The sequence below is a fragment of the Spea bombifrons genome, chromosome 11 (genome assembly GCF_027358695.1).
Source record: "Spea bombifrons isolate aSpeBom1 chromosome 11, aSpeBom1.2.pri, whole genome shotgun sequence".
In the NCBI taxonomy this organism is placed as follows: domain Eukaryota; kingdom Metazoa; phylum Chordata; class Amphibia; order Anura; family Pelobatidae; genus Spea; species Spea bombifrons.
In genome coordinates this window covers 15113429-15133878 of record NC_071097.1, presented here as the reverse complement: position 1 = coordinate 15133878, position 20450 = coordinate 15113429, and the positions used below count along the sequence as shown (strand labels likewise).

The following is a 20450-nucleotide window of genomic DNA, read 5'->3' as shown; positions in this document are numbered from 1 at the left end:
TACTGATGTATGTAAGGTATTTAGAATATGTAATATTTAGACATTTTTTTAAATTTCTAAACACATTTTGTTTATATGCACAATATTGTATTTTTTGGCTGCTAAACACTCATAACACAGGAAACATTTTGCATTACTATGAAAAAAAAGGACGGAAGGATCTGGGTACCAATGAGTGTCTATCCCTTCTATATTGGGACGGTTGGCAGGTATGCACTTCAAATGTTATTTTTTTTAGTTCCAGATAATCTGATGTTTCTCAAATAACACAGCATGAAATGTCAATGTTATAATCTTCTTTTAGTAGTTTGCTTTTTATGCGACATGAACATACCTTGCCAATGAGCAAACATTAATAATTATCATCAAACGCTGCCTTCAAGACTGTAAGCTCAGCAGCCAAGGGGCTGTACAGTGTCTGTTGCTCTACATTTTTTTATTATTTTGTAAAACTATTAGGGATATAAAAGTTGATCTTGAAATGTCCTCACCTTGTTCCACTGAGGTATGATAATCTACCAAGAACCAAGTGTTTAACTCCCCCTTTTATTCTATCGCACCCTGCAGGTAGGTTAGCAGGTGAAGCTTAACAAGCCTCCTTTCCCTGCAGCGTCTTCTCTGTGGCTATAGGTGTCGCTGTTCCTCGCCAACTGTTGCTAACGCCGTCTGCTCTGGTACCGGAACGACTTTAGATGCGCGCCGTTGCTACGTACGTTGCTACGTCGGCGTCGTCTCTAAGGGACTCGGCAGGAGGAAAGGCTGAGACGGGAAGGGTAAGAGGAGGTGTCTTTGATCACATGCACGCCATTTCCGAGAGGTGGAGTGACGGACAGGGGGTATAGGAGGGATTACTAGCCGGTAGACAATGAGCTGCAGAGCTTTAAATCAGTGGGGAAGAGCGCATCTGGGAGATATATAGAAGCTGCTACTTGTATATAGAGACGACTAGGTGCGTTATCATAAGGGTTCTTATTGTGCTTTAAGTATTCGCAGCCCCCTCCTGAACTTGCTGTTCCTTGTCGGGGACCCTCTCAGTCTGTAGCCCCTCCCCGTCCAGGGAGTTACTTTGATTTCCGCCCACCCTGAGTGATTGAAGTGCATGGACATGGAGTTGCAGGTATGTGACTCTTATCTGATATATTGACCCAAGCTTTTAATATATATTTTTTTGTAGACTGGAAGATTATTGCATCGTAACTGGCATTCGCTGTAATGTGTGAATGCCTTTTAATGTAATGTGATCATGAATGTGGGGCAAAGAGCAGGGTATATAGGCATGTTGTGGTGTAAATAATAAATATAATAAATAGCCTCCTCAACAAATAATGTATTTGTATGCGTTGTAACTACTTTAAAATTAACTGATTAAACCTGTAGGGGAAAAAACAACTTTAGGAGAAGTTGCTGCTCCAGAGCATCAGCGCAAACCCCCCCCTATCATGGCCCAATTTAGTGCCACTGATTGGTTGATTGAAATGGATGGCAGTACTTTCTGGACATATGAATGCATGGGGGGGTCCCATGACCCCCCCCCCCCACACCACCACTGAGCCAGATCTGGTGCTGGCTGGTGGTAAGTGGGAACAAGCTGCTGAACACATCTCCAGCAAGTCAGGTAGCCAGTGGCCAGGAAAGGGCCAAGTGCATGGGGGTGGGAGGCTGTAGAATCCCTCCACTGATACCATATGTGGAAAGCTATTTTAAGTGTGATAATTTTGTAAGTAGCCTACAGCTGGTCATTGTATTTGTTACAAATAAATCTAAACTCTTTTTCTATTTGCTTTCTCACTTCTTTTTTTCTCTATTAAATAGTGCCTATTTTCTGCTTACACAAAGTCCAGTACTTTGCTGTGAATATATTCTAATCCGTTTAACACAACAGCGAACTTTGCAGACTTGTTTGGATGTTTGTGGATCAGGTCTGTAGTTCTGCATAGTTGCCAAGCAGGTTCTCTAACTGGCTTTGTCAGGAGCCACTGAAAAATAGGTTGTGAAATCTTGCCCTCCCAATACTTGATTTGTACTCCATCATAAAACAGATAAAATTGTTTTTAATGCATGTTTAAAGGTTCTGTATTGCTGAAAGCATCAATGTTATATAAAAACAATTTCTTTCTGCATGGACAGGTAGTAGATGAAGTGTCTTGGTTTGGAGCCTAATCTAATATTCAAATAAAATGCTTCACAACTGTGTGTTGTGACTTTGGCTGTTATTGTTTATGTTTCACTTGTGTTAGTAACATCTGTTAAGTGTAGCACAGCCTGTGATGCTGGAAACTCTCCGTAGACAATCAGTACTATAGAACTGAACACTTGTATGATATTTTTTTTTTTTATATGAATTCCTTTTTTACATATATAAATAACAAAATGGATGCCGATGTTTTAGGTACCTTTTTATTGGGCTAACATTGAAAAAATGGCAGAAGAATTCTGGCAGAAGAGACCATTGAAGCCCAGAAAGTTTAAATGACAGCCCCATTAAAGGAGGATGCATATTAAAGTTCTCTGTCAGTACTTTAATGTCCATTCTTTTTTAAAAAAAAGGCACTTACCTGAGGTAGAAATTGCATCCCTGCAGTGGCCCTCTTCATGTGTGGATCCAACAATTCTTGCCACAGAAGTCAACAGGAGTGCTTTCCACGCATGGGCACGCCATTACCCGCAGCGTCCCTCAGGCCAGACTGGGGGACAAATGTATATGGGGGGCATACTGCAGGATCTCCCCATACGTTTGGAAGAGGGGCATCATGGAAACTTAAAGGGACCTTTCAGCTATCACATGAGTAAAGTCCTTTACATCTTTTTCTGTGTTGGACCTAGAAAAGCATCAACTTCAACTAAAGACGCCATAAATAAACTACAGGTTTTATTTTGTTGTGTGCCCTTGTATTGTATATCTAATGTATGAAGAGTTAAACCTTTTTTTGATTAGTCCTGCCCAGGCGTGTTCTGTGTCCGTTCCTGTCCTGTACCTACGTTACTATCCGCTCTTTAAAAACTCTAATTTCACTATAATTTGTTGAAACAGTGTTTGCTACGCCTGTACCTTTTTGTTTCATGTAAACACTATTTTAATCAGCATCATCTCTTCCCCTTTCCCTTGTGACTGCTGCTCTTCTCCTGGTAGGTCTACTACATGTATGAAGGGAATGTTTTACATACCTGCCCTGTGCAGGTTGCGTGAGTGTTGCGTTTGCATGCTTCCGAAGGAATCTCCCATAGAAGCATCATTCAGTATTGCACCGATCAGGTGCCCATCCAGCACAATGGCGATCTTGCATGCTGAACAGTGTGTGTTTCACACAAAAGCAAACTTAACAGCACATGGAGGCTAATGAGTACATTTGAGTTACAGCAATAGTCATTTTTTTGTAGTAGCATATTTGATGGTTATAGTGGTAACTGCTCATTAGCAACTGATTTTGGTTGTAAAAAGTTTTTTTGAGTAGAATTGCTATTATGATTACAATTACCGCTATAACAAAAATGACAGTAACATTTCCATTGCTGGGCTCTTCAAGGCCTGTGAAGGAGGGAAGATCTAAGTGCAAAGTTTATTTGTGTAAAGGTGCTGATAAAGTGGGGATGTCACTGCTATTTTGTGGACTTGGATCGTTCCACATTTTATGCTAATAGGGCATTTTAAAGTGCAAAGACACTTCTATGTTTTGCAAGGTTTGCCTTCTTTTGTTTTTATTTAAATGTCGTGTGGTTTTAAATGTCTCAGTGTTTCTTGCTGATCATGAACAGAGATTGCAGAGACAGCACTTCTGGAAAGCAAAATACTCTGATCCCTGCATGTAAGCAGGGATTGATGTATAGAAACTTCTTAATGTAGCTGCTGCATTTGTCCTGTCACTGCATGCTTACACTGATCATGCGTTGCAATGTGATATTTTGCCTGCTACAATTATTTTTATGACTTTTTAAAATAAAAAATTCACATGAGCTCAAATGCTTCTGAGGATAGTTATTGAGTTTTAACCCACAAACTGGGTTTGCCAGAAGAAAAAAATGGTGGTCTAATAAAATCGTAAACCTAGATTAGCATAATTGTGGCATTTCTGCATTCCAATATGCCAGGGGTGCCCACGTTTTTTCTGCAGTGGGCCACGTCATCAGAAATCTATGTGTACGTGGGCCACACTCATTCTTCACTGAGAGTAAACATTAAATAAATCAATTTATTCCTACAGAAAGTAAAGTGCACCAGGACAGGCTCTGCCACACAGACACCCAAACACATACACACCCGGACATGCTCTGGCACACCGACACCCAAACACATACACACCAGGACATGCTCTGGCACACCGACACCCAAACACATACACACCAGGACATGCTCTGCCACACCGACGCCCAAAACACACACACCAGGACAGGCTCTGCCACACCGACACCCAAACATACCCACCAGGATGGGGTCTGCCACACCGACACCTAAACACACACACCAGGATGGGGTCTGCCACACTGACACACACACCAGGATAGGCTCTGCCACCCACCGGACAGGCTAAGCTACAACAATAAAAAAAAAAAAATATATATAATTTTCTATATTGCTTAAGCATAGGACTTGCCACCTTTGCCCCAAAACAACCTAAGGCATCCTAGCCTCAAACAGTCTACCTGTGCAATGCTTTCCCCTCACTTACACATATATTCATGCGCTCATTCACAGATACGCACGAACAAGAGATGTTGCAGGGCTCCTGTGGAAGTGATCACGGTACGGCTGGCCGTGTAATTTAGTTTTAAGCCGGCCTGGGGGGCAATTGCCGAGCCCGCCCCTGTCTGTGGACTGGTGTCTTTTATACAGGTAACAAGCTGAGATTAGTAGCACTCCCTTTGAGAGTGCTCCTAATCTCAGCTTGTTACCTGTATAAAAGACACCTGGGAGCTAGACATCTTGCTGATTGATAGGGGATCAAATACTAATCGCTTTTTTTCAGTGGGCAAACGTACAAAATCAGCATGGGATCTAATATTTTTTTTCCTTCACTGTAGCTTGACTAATTTTATTGAGTGCTTTTTCTGAAAGATATTTAGTTTCTTTTCTTTCTTTTTTTTTTTTTTTTTTGCTTTGGCATTTGTTTTTAGGTTTTTTTTTTCTTTCATTTGTACAATAAAGAAAGTGAAAGAGGCCTGCAGCAATCAACTGCGGACTGAGAGGTGTTCGGTGGAATAGATGCTCTGTTAATCCTGCTTATAGTGACTAATTTTGACAGGCCACTGGTTGGAGGCTGTGAATAGCCATTTTACACACAGTTTTCATACATATGAGACCCTACAATACTTCCAAAAATTTAAACAAAAAAAAAACTTAAAAAAAAAAAAAGCTACATAGTGTATATGGTGTTTCATCTATTTAAAGTCTACACAAGTTATAATCTTACCAAAAGTAAACACTGGGTTTTTTTCTGAGCAATGAAATAGAATTATGTTTGTGGTTTGCAACTAAGAATAAATTGTATGACCTCACTTGGCAGCTAGTTTACATTCTAAACTGTGCCAAAAAGTGGTATCATTTGAAGTGTAAGAGACTTGTGTTTCTCTGCATTAATATATGGTACAGTGTATTAAGAAAGTGTGTTATTAATAATAATAATGTAGCCAATGGAGGGACACATGAATGCAAGATTGAGGATTTGGGAACAAATGTGTGAAAAGGATGAATGAACCAGGCCTGTCTGTCGGAGCACACAAGGTGGGAGTGGAGAAAGGCCTGGCAGGGAGCACACAAGGTGCTATTACATGCTGTATTTCGCATCAGCAGTGAAGTCTTGCTGGCTTGTAAACAAGGTCTGCACAAGCCATGCTGGGACCTGTCATGACCTCCTTTCTCTGAAAGAAAGCGAGAGAGAAGAATGAGGAGAAACTGCTTGAGTGAGAGTGAGGGAAACCTTTATCTCTCCCTCTTAAATAATAAAAAATAAAGGTTTTAAATTACCTCAGTCATGCTATCGTGTCTTTGTTAGGGGTACCCTCTATATTTACAAGAGCCATTCCTGAGATCTTTGATAGAGCAGTGCAAAAGAGTGTTAAAATAAGAAATAAAAAAAGGCAAAAAGTTCAAATGTTAGACCACAAACACCCTCTACCCCATGTCAGTAAATGTTGTGTAGTGTGTAAGAGACCATTTCATTTTTTTTAATCGCTACCCTATCTGGAAACTACCTAGGTTTTACTTGCAGTCTCTATGTGAAGAACTGCTTCCTTGGGACTGAGTCCCTTTTCTCTTTCTCTGGGCATGAGTTATTTGGTCACTTTAACATTCCCCTCATACTCTCCTCTCTAAGAGAGCCAGAGGCTAGTCTCATCCATTTGTGTGGCCATCTCTCTCTCATCTGAAGCCACTCCCCCAGTGTGTGTTGGCGTTAGTGTGTATGTCAGTGTAAGTGTGAGTATGAGTGCATATATGTGTCGCTGCGTATGTTGGGGGGAGCAAGGGGCCACTTGGCTTTACTTGCTTCCTGGGCCAATAGGTTACAGCCCTCCCCTGATACATCGTATCTATATTGTTGGCCTATAAGTATGTTTCTGTTGAAATGATTTGTGCACTCTGCTTTTCTAGGAAACACTAGCAGTATATAAAGAATTTGCCTTCAAATATTTATATGACGCCAGAAATTTTGTCAACGAGGCATGCAAAGGAAAAGACTCATGCCATCTTATTGCTCTGACTGTCACGTCTACACTTCTATCTGTATGGATTTACAACTTTATTTTTCAGCGTGAAAGTAAGTATTGTTTCTACTCATCTTGTAATGCATAACATATTCAGAAATCATCGGGTTTATTCTGAGAGTTTTAGGTGAGTAATGCATGCCTATGAACAGGCCTGGACTGGCTATCCAGGAAACAGGAGTGTGTGTTTTTAAAACCAAACACATACTTAATTGAATAGAAAAAAAAAAAAACATTCACAACAGGATAACTTTTATTCTTAACAGTTGCCGGTGTAATTGGCTAATATAATGTACAAATGTAAATTTTACCCCACGCAAGCTGTCACAATTTCTTCAGCCAGGTGTACTTAAATGTTAATAAATACCTGTAGTGTATGCTTTGATATAGTCTTTTCATTATATATAGTATTTATAAACGTTGTGTTGTCCGTAAAGTAGGAAAGCATTTTGTAACATTGATGCTACCCCACTGTGTAGCTGGATCTGCAGCTTCTCCCTTAAAAAAAAAAATATATATATATATAATATATTATTATTATAATATTCAGTTACCTCCCAACGACCTTAAAAAACCTTGGCGCATAGTTTTTTTAGAAATACCAATAAAACTGTTACTCTCCGGCAGTGCGATGTAAGCAGCCTTTGCTATGTGGTTTCTGGGATGATCATGTTAGATAATATATTGGTACCATATTACATACTATCACAAAATTCAGTGCATGTAGTGGAAATTATGTATGAAAAGTGATCCTCATGCCAAATATTAGCAACTAATGGAAGAAATTTTACAGTTCATTTGGTTGCTTTAGTGATGAGGCCAATTATCACTATTCACCTTTTCGTACACATGAGAATGATTGTTAACATAACCACAATTTGTGCTGTGAACATGTAAGGACCACTGTGGGGTGTATACATTGTCCACGTGGCAGCAATATTAATAATTACGAGAATAAAATTTCTTGCGTCACTTTTTGTTTGTTTTTAATGTTTTAATAACCATTTTTACACCTTCCTAGAAAAAAACATATATCTGCCTTTCTGTAGTAATGTAGAAGAATGAGTTTGTGCTTTCTTCTGTTGCTGTTTTGACTAATCTATGTTGCTCCACGGCACTAATGCAGGCGTTTCTTGTAATGGCAATTGAACAGCCGCAGCATATTTTTATTTTTTTTATTTTATTTGTGTGAAGTGAGATTAACAAAGTTGGGTATTTGGAACTTTTTGAATGTTTTATTAAAAGTTGAGATTTAAATAATCAAGGTAGGAATTTATTTTGGTATAGTATAGACATTGTTTTCACTAACGCGGACGATATTTGCATGCTGTGCAATTTTTAACGTTTATTACAATTGTGGATGCAGTTTTCTTACTTGTTCTCAAAATCCTATCCTTGCAGGTCTTAAATCCAGGTGTAAAAAGCAGTTTTTCAAAACTGTACGTAGATTACCTTTCATCGGCACAAAGGTGAGATATTGAGGATTATGCGTGGCTGATCATGTGCTATGGTTTCTCGACATGTATTATAGGCAAAGAATATTTGATAGTAATCATATAGGGCTAATGTGATATGCGGAAGAAGAATGTCATTCAGAATGGATTATTTAACTTTGCATTGTGCAGCTTTTCTCCTTGTTCACATCAAATTCCCACATTAATCTTTTGTAATGAATAGTAAATTTAATAAGTAGTAATTTTTCTCCTTATGTGAAAATTCACTGTTCAGTAAATACATTTCTTTATCCAGGCCTCCTGGGGAAAGGACTTTAGGGGTATCTGCCGAGACATCTATTCAAATAGTACATGTAACGTTTGCATTGGAAGTTAACGGAGATGTTCAAAAACCTAATTACCTCTCGTGGAATTAATCAAGCCTTAGCTGCAGCTGCCTCATACTGAAAATTATTTGGAAAATCCTTATTTTTTTAATATCTAATTAGGCATTCTAGCCAGGAACTACGGGCAGTGTATGCTACAAATCAAGGTCAATTTGTGTTTGAGATGCGTTCTTCATTGGTTGGGTTGCTTGCTTAAAACACTTTGTAAGCAACATAGATATTGTAGCTGTCTCTTTAATACACATCAGTAATTTCAAAACAGTTCTACAAAATGTAAGCAATGAATTTCACTGTCCTATTGTCAGCTGCAAAGTTTACTAGAGGTCGCTGCACGGTAGTGACAATAAGCAGGGCTTGTTGTGTAGAGAGAGAGAGAGAGGCAAAGCTACATTGGCCTAGTATGAATCATAATTGTGTTGTAAATTTAAATATTTGTTGCCTACAGTTCAAAAGTGTGTTTTATAAGGTTACACACAGATGTTTTACACATGTTTATCTCTAAACGAGATGTTACAATAGCAGTTCCTGTTATCCAGTTTCACCGATCTCCTCAGATATGCCACAGCTTTTTACTGTCCCTTAGTTATTGTACCTGAATTATGGTTCTTTGAGATTTGGACCGTAGACCTTTAGTCCATAAATATTACTATTTGTTATATTAAGCTTTGAAGCGATTATATCTCTAATTTGTATGTGACCATTGTACTATTGATAAGATAATGTCAGTGTGTTATTTACCAGCCTTTTACGTGGTTGTACATAAGTATGGCAAAGGTTCAGACAGACTTCCATATTTGTCCGTTATTAGCCAAGAAAAAAGCTGATTGTTCCTGTTTTTTTTTAAATATATTTTAAGTGATTCTGATGATTCACATGACTTGTTTTTCCAAACTTAGCAGAAACGCTTAGGGCACTAAATGTTTTAGGGACGTCTTGGGAGGATGCATAGGAGAAACTAAATGTTTGCCCTGCCTTTACCTGCCAGGGGAATCCTGTTCCTATTGTTGGTCTCTAGCGATCTACTATGCCCTACCTACAGACATGAGGTAGGCTTATGAACTCTTAGTGACTAGGGGGCTAAAAACTCTGTATGAGCGCAGTTTATGGTTCTGCTAGAATGAGACACACAGTCTGTTCAGAACCAACAAAAGTAATATTCAGCATTGTTCACACACGCGTATTATACCGTCTTTTGTGAATAATAAAACGGCTGGTTCTCAGTCACCCATTATGACTAATGACATTCTATCGAGGAACAAACATCATTAGCATCCCCATAAACAATAGTCTTCAGCAATCACTCAAGTCGCCCAAAATATCACGACTGACAACAATGGCAGCCAACAGGAACAAAATAAGAAAAAAATGTTTTTGCATCAGTGCTTAACCACATTACTGTATATTGCATTTAGGGCTGGAAGTAACGATTAGGCCGCACTCCCCCCCCCCACACACTTTAAAGACTTTAAAGTGCGGCCTATAATCGGGGTTTAGCGCAGGAATGCGCATTTCGTATTGCCCGACGCCCGGGAGATACAGTTCCGGGAGCCGGGCAGGCAGCAGGGTTAGGATCCAGATCCCCCGCAGCACTGCAGGGGAACTGGATCCTACTCTCCGGCAGACGTTCACTGGCTGCGGCGATGGGCGTAAACCACCTCCCTTGTCGGCACCTGAAGTTGTCTACGCGTATTGTGCAGACATCCACCGCCGGCCTTGTTAGACACCAGGAGTCTGCATTGGTAAGTCGGGGGGGGGGGGGAGTCAGAGTGGCAGCATATCTGGGATGGGGGCAGAGTGGAATATCTATAAGTAAGGTGCATTAAAATGGCTATTGATTTACTGTTTGTATGTAATAAAATACAGTGTGTTAGTTAGAATACAGTTTTACTATTCCACTGATGTGTATTTTTTCTAAAAATATAATTTTTTCTTTAAAAAAAGCACCTTTTTTTTTCTTTTTTTTTTAAGAGAAAAAAGCACCTAACTTTTAGGGTGCGGCCTATAATCGAGCCAATACGGTAGTTGGCTCATCAAATGAAGAACAAACGAAGTGTTACAAATAAACAGCAGAATAAAAAAAACTGAATTTACAGACTGGAGGGTGGGAGGGGGTTAATGAGGGGATGAGAGAAACTGGGGACCAGATCAAACTAAAGGGTGGCAGGGAGTTTATTTAATCTGCAGACCGGAGGGTGGGAGGGGGTTAATGAGGGGACCCTGGCAGTTAATGATGAGATAAGAGACAGACTGGGGACCAGATCCTACTGGAAGGTGGGAGGGATAGAGTTAATAGATACCTTACAGCAGTCTCCCGCTCTTCTCCACTCTTAAGTAGCATCTGTCTGAAGTAAGTTAAACTTTAACTTTAAAACAATAGTTCGTGCTGTACACAGACCAACTAATTGTTGTCAAACATTTTCATTATTGGTTATTATTGATTTAGTCCATTAGTTGTTTCAGCCCTAATAGCATTGTACTTTATGCCCAAGAGATTTTTTTCTTTTAACAAGTAAAAGTGAACACTGTATGTACTTAAAATATTTAATTACGGTACATTGACGTCGCTAATTATACTTTTTGTTTCTTTAGCAATTGCTTTATAGTAGCAAAAAAGATTTCTATTTTTTTTTAGCACAACTTTAATATGTGCAAAAGGGGAATTTCCAAATACTGCTGTCGGAGTTTAAAGAGTACATTGCGTGATTCATTTGTTCAGCTGTCGTCCGACATTTGTTCACTGAAGTATTGCATAACTTCTGTCTCTGGCCATTCTTATTAACGAGTATTTTGTTTTTTATTTTTTGCTAATGTCTGTAGATTCAGAGTCAGCTGAATAAAGCCCTAGATGAAATGTCTGACAGGCTGGTGTCCTTAAAGGATGGGATGAGCTATGTGAAGGCGCTGCCCCAGACTGGACTCAAGCAGGAGCAAGTAATGGAGAAGCTGAAAGAATATTCTGCCCTTGGTAATTTAGCCACGTTATTAGTATGTTTTCACAAATCATGAGTTTTATAGTAAGTACCTATGGCGCATCTGCAAATGTAAGCTAAAAAACTTGTGAATATAATTTTCAGGTGAACTTTAAAGCTTACCAAATCCTACATTTCACAGTTTAGTTAATCTGTGTAACACAGTTCACAGATTAAAGTAGCCAATACATATGTAATCCAAACCCACCGTTATCGAGACTTGAAGATTATACCATCTGATTTGTTTGACTGGTTCAGGCAGCCTTTGTACTTTAGCTTCCCTAAGGTAAAAATAATTCCTTAATTTTGAACCGGATATTTCCAGTACAGTTAGATTGACTGAAAATCAATTAGCACTATTTGTGGTTTTAATGTAGTTATGTAACTGCGTAGGTGAAAGATCCCCGTTAAGCCATTCATCCTGTTCTCTCTTTGCTGCGTTTCATGGCTGGCCATTTCTTGTGTTCCCCTGTACAATCATACCGTCCCCTAAGCCAATGTCCAGCTCGTCTAAAGAGACGGCTCTACTAAAGAATTAATGTTAAAGTACTCTGAGTTCTTTAATGTGTGTTGTTCAAAAATGAAACCAGACCTGCCTGAGGTAGCCCAGCAGCCAGAGCTGCCCCCTCCTCCTGTGGTCTGATTACTCTTGCCACTGATAGACTGCTTGAAGAACACATTCTATGCATGTCCACAGCAGGGACATTGCAGGGGGGGGTCAAAGGGCATACCCGTCTCGATTTTCCTTTGACAGTTACATTTAATAAAACACAAAAAATTGGTATTCTGTCTGATTCGGTTATGTCCCTGCACAAAAATACTACCTATGCACAGTGCATTACACTGCACAGGGGGGCATTGCAGGCGGACACATGCAGCCTAAACCCCTGTAAATGAGCTGAATCTGTACTGGGTAGCCTAGAGCTCAATGCTGCAGGGTCATGCAGCATGGCGCCCGCCTTTGACCCAGGATCCAGAAATCCAGGAAGGAAATGTTGGCGAAAGGGCACATTCATATGGAGGAACTCCCCTCATGTATCTGCAAAAAGAGGATCATGGAATGAGAAGCTTGAATGTTTTAGCCCATGTATATGTAACAGCCTTCCATAGACTTAACAATGAATTCCAGAATACAGCCTTAACCTTTTGCCTCCCATGCTTCATTACTACATCACAGTAATCATTTTATGCTATAATAAAACATATCCTGTTTGCCATGCCTTAACTAGAGAACCCACACAATGAGGGGGCAAAGACAAAAACAAGGTACAGTGAAGGGAAAAAATATTTGATCCCCTGCTGATTGTGTACATTTGCCCACTGACAAAGACATGGCATTTACTGTCTTTGCTTCCTTTTAATTATTTTGCACTGTTGGAGATTTTGTTTTTTTGTTTTGTTTTTATTACTAACTGCTCAATTTGTTTATTTTGAGATTTAAAAATATAAACTGGAATGTAAATGTTAACTGAATGTAAATCTAGCCTTTGTTTCATTGTAGGTGAAGTGTCCTGGGAAACAGGAAAAGTTTCTGGGACAGTTTACAGTGGAGAAGAAAGGTTGACGCAACTACTTGTAAAGGTAGTACAGTAAACAATGGTATTTGTACATTCTATGTATAACAAGTTTTTTTTATCCACAATTCTTTTATTCATTTTTTTTGTGCTTATTTTTGGATTATAAACATTAATAAAGCCCCCATTTTTCACTCTGAGGATACATAGAAATATAATTCTGTCCTACTGTTGCTTTGGATCCTATTCTTGAAAGTTGTTTGTTTTATTAGAGGGTTAATTGGACATATCTATAATCACAAACAAAATCCCTAATATTTAATGAAACTGAATAAGATTACATTTTCCCTTCACCAGGTTTATGGAGAATTTGCCTGGAGCAATCCTTTACATCCTGATATTTTCCCTGGTGTCCGAAAAATGGAAGCAGAAGTAGTCAGAATGACGTGTACACTCTTCAGTGGAGACCCAGAGTCTTGTGGGACAGTAAGTAAAACTTTCATTAAGCCACCAAGTCAGATGTGATCTTAGGAAATCTGTCATGTAGGCTGACAAACAAATCTAAAAATAATCTTTATTTCCAAGTCTGCATATTAATGTTTTACAATTACATTAATAGTGTTTAATACATAAAGGTATTACAGGTAGGATGGTACTTGTCATTTCAATGTGTTATGTGTTATAACTGAAGGTATACAGTTTCACATCAACACTTTTGTAAATGTATTTTTAATTTTAATAACTGATTTATTAAATTTTTTAATTACTTTTACTTTTCAAGATTACTATCTGCACTTCTGCATTTATTTTTAGATGAATAGAACAAAAACTTGAATCTTCCCTAAGAAAAACAACTCCACAAAAGCAAAACTGAATAATCTTTTTAACTCCTTAAAGCCCAATAATGGCCCAAGGGGTCAAACGGCCAGGTAAAGACCAATGACGTGCCTGGCATTAAACAAGCTTTCTTCGACATCGAGCCATGGCGCCACTTGCAGGTTGAAAACAGGTACTGCATTTAACCATGCAAGTCAATGGAGCCAATTAAAAAAAAATGAAAAAAGCTACAAAAATAATAAAAAAAATAAAAAAATGCAAAGAATAAACTATTACTATGAGCAAGTGCTAAAATTAGCACTGTATCTTCCCAAAAATCTTGACTTGGAAAGAGTAAAAGTAAAAGCAATAACATGCAGAAAAAAAAGAAAAAAAACATAAACATTGGGTATTTCTAAACTCAGGACAAAGCCCTTCTTGTCCTGAAAATAAGAAAATATAACTTGTGTGGGTACACTAAATGAGCGAGGTGAAAATTACATCTAAACACGAGCACCACAAAAGTGTTAAAACAGCCTCGGTCCAAAGTCCAAAGGGTACAAAAAGTAAAAAAAAAAAACAAAACAAACAAACAAAAAAAAACAGCCTGGTCCTTAAGGGGTTATATACCTGTTTACAGGTATTTTGTCTACCTCCATGTTAATTCTTTTGACTGAGCTAAATTCACTATGAGGGAGCAGTGAATTGTTTTATCAACAAAAGCTACATGAATATCGGCTTGTGATCCACAGTCAGTTACTCCTTTTCTTCCTGAAGACGTGCAGTACAATCTTGTGTGTGTCAAGAGAGACCCCTACTGCTCATGTTTTCTTTTGCAATGCCTATGCACTATATAAACATATAAATGTATCTTTAATATTCACTTAACACCGTCAGATATGTTGGACCCACCACACCAAACCCCCACTACACTAGGAATCTTACTATAAGGACCACTATTGGTACTCGTGTAGTGTGCCAGTTGAAAACAAAAAATCTTAACATTGTGAGCCCGTACATGTAGGAGCTCTGTCGTGAAGGGGTTAAGTTATAGACAGCCATAATATCTGCATTGGCCTAATTTATAGAAATGAGTAAATTTATCCCAAATATCTTCAATTTATAGAAATGAGTAAATTTATCCCAAATATCTTCCTACTGTACACCACAAAAGCTCAAGAATACGATAACTGAGGTGATGTTTGCAGAGAGAACACTTATTTGGTCGCTGCTACTGCGATCAGCAATGGAGGGCTATAGAGTCCAGAAAGAAAGAAGAAAAGTTAAATGGTTAAGACATCCTTCCCTGTCCCATAACCAAAAGTTTCAATGTAATAAAAATTCTATGCAAGGGGACATTTCTATTTTAGAAAAAATTCTTTTTAAAACTTTTTTTTTTAATTATTCAACTTGTGGAGGATGTTGCTGAACATAAATCAGCGTTGTTTTGGGCTTTTTTTTTATCCATTAACGCCACCAGAGTTCTGAAGAAATCAAGCAAGCAGCGAACTTGTATCTGTAATAGGAATGCTACATCTCTCTCCAATTGCTTAGAGATCTCTCCAATGAACAGATCTGTCCTGTATTCTGCAATTTCATGTCTTGCACAAATAACTTCCATTACATATAATAACAACAACCAAATGAGCGTAAAGTGGTTCAGGAGTTTGCATTCTCCAAGCTTTTCAATCTACATCAGAGAGTTATTTAACAATTTTGTGTTGAGTGGTCTGCATTACCACTGCAAGATGCCTCTAAATCCATGACTGTGGCCCCCTAATGTTCCTGCTTCCTAAACTACAGCAGCTATATCTTATCATTTCATTTTTAGAAAATAATTTTAATTTGAATATTGTTTTGTGTTCTATAGGTGACTTCAGGTGGCACAGAAAGCATACTCATGGCGTGCAAAGCATATCGGGACCTTGCATATGAGAAGGGGATAAAGGACCCAGAAATGTACGCACGTTTTCATTGAATGTCTTTATCTGCATGCCTAAACTTTGAAAGAGCATTTACTATTAGTCAATTGACTTCACTATAGAGGGATTGAAACATAAACTGTAAACTATAATAGTGGGTATATGGAAATATTTATGTTCATTGCTTATCTATCGCAGGATTTGCGTTTTTGGACTCTCACAGTAAAAGTAGTACCTGTCGAAACATAAGTGTATTGCGACACTGCAAATTAATTATGGCCTCATCAGCCAGATTGTCCTATGACAAGAACCAGTGCAGCGCTGATAAGTGTTACATAAATGTGATTTATGGTGTATAATTGTTTTTTCGTGTATAACGTCCTATCACTGTATCTATGTTTTAGTATCGCCCCTGTGAGTGCACATGCAGCCTTTGATAAAGCTGCTCATTATTTTGGAATGAAGATGGTACATATTCCACTGGACAGCAAGACCATGCAAGTAGATGTAAAGGTGAGAACCAAATTTACTGGGATGAAAAACTTGAACCTCAGTGCTATATTTTTTTTTATATTAAAATGAAGTTTTATTCGCAAAAATACATAATTGCCTTTTAAACAAGCTGGTACTGAAGATGACGTATCGGACAAGACTGGAATCTAGTGCCATAAGAGCTATAATAGTTATATTTGTCATGCAAGTGTTGATGCCCAACAATACCAATGCTCATGAGGGACATTGCTCTAGTGCATTTTAATGAGTGTGCATGTATGTTCTTCATTTTCAGGCAATGAGAAGAGCAATTTCCAGGAATACAGCAATGCTCGTATGTTCAGCTCCTCAGTTTCCCCATGGTGTCATTGACCCTATAGAAGATGTAGCAAAGGTACAGCACTGTCCTGTTATCCATTGTCCTCCCTAGACTGTGTTCTGTTTTATCAGTATCTGAATAGTGTAATTACTTACGTTTTTTTGTGTTAGTGATTTGGGCAAATACTTTAACCACTTCTTAATCTGCAGCATTTTTTTACTCTGCTTGTTCAACCATGTATGTGACTATATATAACATACAGCAGGGTACACACATAAGGTAAGGTTAAAAGTTCACTATAGAAATAATACTATTTTACATATTAAACAAAAACCTTCAGTTGAAAAAATCAACTCTTCATCTCAAGTTTTGCGTCTTCCTGCTTCCAGTAAATTGCTGATCATGCTGAATAATAAGCAATACATGGAATAACTAATGGCTACTGTACATTACGGAAACTGAGCAGTGATCTGCAATGGCCTGATTTGACGTTTTACTGTAAAACCGTTTGGGTTGAAATAACATACACCTTTTTATAGCTGCATATTCTTTGATTATGAAATATTTGATTAAATGATCACATAAGTTGATGCTGAATTGATATCTATAAATTGATTTTTTTTTGTCTCTATGTAGCTTGCACTGAAATATCAAGTCCCATTTCATGTTGATGCCTGTCTGGGTGGTTTCCTCATTGTTTTCATGGAGAAAGCTGGGTTCCCTTTAAAGCCATTTGACTTCAGAGTCAAAGGCGTCACCAGCATCTCGGCTGATACACACAAGGTAAAACAGTCAAGTGTCAATCAAGGGTCAGTTGAAATGGGGTACAATTTACCATTTGGATATTAGAAGATAAAAAAATATTAACACTATATACGTGAGTGCAGTTGGATTATCTATACACATATGCATTGTGTGCAGGTGGTATACTAAAGTAGAGTACTTTAATGTGAATTATTTATTAGAGGGGGTGTCAGGGACATTCGACTGTCATTTTCACTAGACTTTTTTTTCAGTGGGGTGACTTTGGCATGGTTTTCTGACCTTTTGACTTTACATAGATTTTTATTTGTGTGTGTATTGTAAAACCCTTCCCACATATGTTTACTTGGGTTTAGAGTATAAAGTATTGGAGTGCAGGTTCTTAAAATCCATGCCTTCACAGTTCTTCGGGAAATAATATTACCTAACAAATGACCATATTATAGCTAATCATGTCACTGATATTAAAGAGGAAAAAAATATTCTTGTAAAATGAATGTCTGGTTAAATGTTTAGTGTAACATCGCTCTCAGAACTTAATCAACATTCAAGCGAGACAGTTATTTTAGCCTCATTTTTTATTTATTTTTTACAGTATGGTTATGCACCCAAAGGATCCTCTGTAATACTGTACTGCAATAAAAAGTACAGACATTATCAGTTCTTTGTCGCACCAGACTGGCAAGGTGGTATCTACGCATCTCCTGCTATAGCAGGTTCCCGTCCCGGAGGTATAGTAGCCGCCTGCTGGGCCACCATGATGCACATTGGAGAAGCTGGATACATAGAAGCCACCAAGAATATTATTAAAGCGGCACGTTTCATTGAAACAGAGTATGATTTTTTTTCTTCAAATTATTTATATATCTTTATAGGTTCCATTTGAATTGTTGGTCATTTACTTTATGTTTAGTTACATAACAGAGCAATGCACAGCTATTCAATACATTTTCTAGGTTATTTATAAAAAATACCTAACTCTGTCTTTTTGGTCTATGCCTAAGGTTACGGAAGATCAAAGATATTGTTATTTTTGGGAAACCTGAAGTCTCTGTAATTGCAGTTGGGTCAAATTCTTTTGACATATACCGTTTGTCCAACTCCTTAACGGCAAAGGGCTGGAACCTCAACACACTCCAATTCCCATCTAGGTAAGTGTTACTCCTCGTACATTTCTTCATTTACATTCTCTGCTAGTGTCTTTGTGGCAGTATTTACACGTTTCAGTTTAATTAAGCTTGAGATGGTAAATGAATGCTAATAATAATTACAATAATAAAAAAAAAAGTTCTACCCCATATGTACTCCAGCACAGCAGCCACTGATGTGGAGTGAGGCGTTCCCCCTTTGGCGGAGGATTTAAGGGCCCTGTAGCACTGCAATTTCACAGCAGTATCATTACCGTGTAGCCACATCATTAACAACTGGAGGTTTAAAAAAAAAATAAAAAATCTCTCAACCTCTTAATCACACATAGTATACATTTTATGTAAACTGCTTTTGTTTCAAATCTAGGCAATGTTCATGAATACCTTTTTCTTTCCTAAACCTTTCTGATTTTGTTAGTAGAAGAACAAACTTTTTGGTAAAACCCATTGCTAAGAAGCCAACAGAAAGTCACAGCCTCAAAGTGGAGGATAGATCCTATCACATATGAAACCTTTTCTTACCCTAAAATACAGAAGGCAAAGTTAAATTACCTTTAACAGAAGGCAACGTTAATTTACCTGTTCTATTTTCATGATGAGACCTTCCAATTTTAAAACGTGAATTTTAAAAATTCAGAAAACATAATTTAACACCTTGATTTTTCTTTTTATGCTCATTAACATTTACTTAGTGTAAAATTTGAGTTGATATGGGAAATATGCTCTGATTTAGAATGTTCCAAAATATTATTCTGCATTGGAAATATAGTAAACTTGGTTGCAAACATGCTTCTGTAGTCCAAGGGAATACTAAGTATAATCCAAAATAATGTACTTTGCAAACTTTCTTTTGTCTTCTGTTTTGCTGTTTCAGCATTCATCTCTGCCTTACGCTGTTGCATACAAAGCCTGGAGTTGCCCAACAATTTGTGAAAGATGTCCAAGAATCAGTCGCTGTTATAATGAAAGATCCTGGAGCCAAAACCACTGGAATGGTATTAGTTTTTAACTTCTACTCTTACTTGAAGTGCATTTGTATTATTAATAGTGATTTTTGTTTAATGAATTTTGTGTTTGTGAGATTAAATACAAATTTAGAGTACACATTGCTCATGGTGTCATAGTCCGTAAGCCGTTCTCATTCATGATGTCATCTTCTTATGTGTCATCCATCTCAGATAGGGTCGTCTTTTTATGATCAGTCGGGGGATTACAATTAATTTTGTTAAATTCTCATTTATGATTTGATACTTATATTGTCAAAAACACAATGGTTACCATGTCGCTAATGTGACAACACAGTCTCGTGGCTGTGGTTGACTTAGAGAAGATGACCCGCTTTTGCCCTCCCTATAAAGCTGTCATACCTTTTCTTGCAGTCCTTGGTTAGTAGAGCCATACATGCTCGAAGTCCCGATGTATTTTTTGTCAGCAAGTGTATGTTTGTCTGTGTGCAGTTGTACAGATACATTAAAGTCCCTTGAATATTAGTATCAATGTTGCATTTTCTTCTCTGTTTATAAGTATTTATAACTAACTTTCCTTTCCCTCAATAGGGTGCTATTTATGGCATGGCACAAGCCATCCCTGACAGGTCCATGGTAACCGAAATTTCCCAAGCCTTCCTGGACTGTTTGTACAGCACAGAAACTCGTTTGTCTGCCAAGCAAATAAATGGTGCTTCTGGACACCACTAATGACAACCTCCTTCTCTTAATCGGTACTATTAAGAACTGCAGGGATTTGTAGCTGCAGATTGCTATGTGTTTTTTGTTTGTTTGTTTGTTTTGTTTTTCTTTTTATTCTTTGAACCTGTTAGGGTTTTTATGAGCAATATGTAAATGCCAGTTAGTGAGGTACTTGTTCGATTTCTATGTATATCCTTTTCTTTGTAAACAGGGTAAAATGTATTTTGAAAGATAAATACTGATTTTAAAACGCCTAGAAATTAAACATTCCGTATTTTGCCTTA

General features: G+C 37.9%; 1 protein-coding gene across 1 annotated transcript; it reads left to right on the top strand.

Moving 5' to 3' along the window:
• Nucleotides 1-817: 817 nt before the first annotated feature.
• SGPL1 (sphingosine-1-phosphate lyase 1) lies at nt 818-20450 on the top strand. Its single transcript, XM_053451179.1, has 14 exons — nt 818-1117; nt 6584-6749; nt 8098-8165; nt 11354-11501; nt 13007-13086; nt 13377-13505; nt 15706-15794; nt 16162-16270; nt 16545-16643; nt 17205-17351; nt 17926-18164; nt 18335-18481; nt 19353-19473; nt 20035-20450. Exons 1-14 carry the CDS (start codon nt 1100-1102, stop codon nt 20173-20175), a joined length of 1701 nt encoding a protein of 566 aa, XP_053307154.1. The 5' UTR covers nt 818-1099; the 3' UTR covers nt 20176-20450.

Coding starts and splice junctions, on each gene's coding strand:
- SGPL1 (XM_053451179.1), top strand. Junction 11,502..13,006: donor GAAAGAATATTCTGCCCTTG/GTAATTTAGCCA, acceptor GTTTCATTGTAG/GTGAAGTGTCCTGGGAAACA. Junction 18,482..19,352: donor ACACTCCAATTCCCATCTAG/GTAAGTGTTACT, acceptor TTGCTGTTTCAG/CATTCATCTCTGCCTTACGC.